This window comes from Aptenodytes forsteri, unplaced genomic scaffold, assembly GCF_000699145.1.
Source record: "Aptenodytes forsteri isolate BGI_AS27 unplaced genomic scaffold, ASM69914v1 Scaffold55, whole genome shotgun sequence".
NCBI lineage: Eukaryota > Metazoa > Chordata > Aves > Sphenisciformes > Spheniscidae > Aptenodytes > Aptenodytes forsteri.
This window is the reverse complement of record NW_008796063.1, coordinates 11,210,572-11,210,835: the sequence shown is the minus strand read 5'-3', so window position 1 is coordinate 11,210,835 and position 264 is coordinate 11,210,572. Positions and strand designations below refer to the sequence as shown.

At 75.4% G+C, this 264-nt stretch overlaps 1 protein-coding gene across 1 annotated transcript in view; it reads right to left on the bottom strand.

Annotated features, from left to right (window-relative positions):
- TBL3 (transducin beta like 3) overlaps window positions 1-31 on the bottom strand; it is an 11,220-nt gene extending 11,189 nt beyond the window's left edge. The window contains exon 1 of the mRNA XM_009286605.1: window positions 20-31. Within this exon, the coding sequence (XP_009284880.1) occupies window positions 20-31 (12 nt within the window). The remainder of the gene's footprint in view (window positions 1-19) is intronic.
- Between the last annotated feature and the right edge of the window lie 233 nt (window positions 32-264).

Genomic DNA, 264 nt, shown 5'->3' with positions numbered 1-264 from the left:
GCCTCCGCAGGCGCGGGGCGAAGGAGCCCATCGCGCCGCTCCCTGCGGGGCTGGCGGCCGTTACTCGGGCAGCCCGGGCCAAGCTCTTGCAGCCCGGGCAGATCCGTCCGCTCCGCGCCGCCACCCGTCCGTCCGGGGAGGCCGAGGACCCCCGGGCCGCGCTCAGCACCTGCTGACGGAGGGAAAGGCAGCTCTCAGGGACGGCCCTTACCCCGGCAGGCGTTGGCCCCCGGTGCCTGCTCGCTGCAGGGGTTATGGGAACAC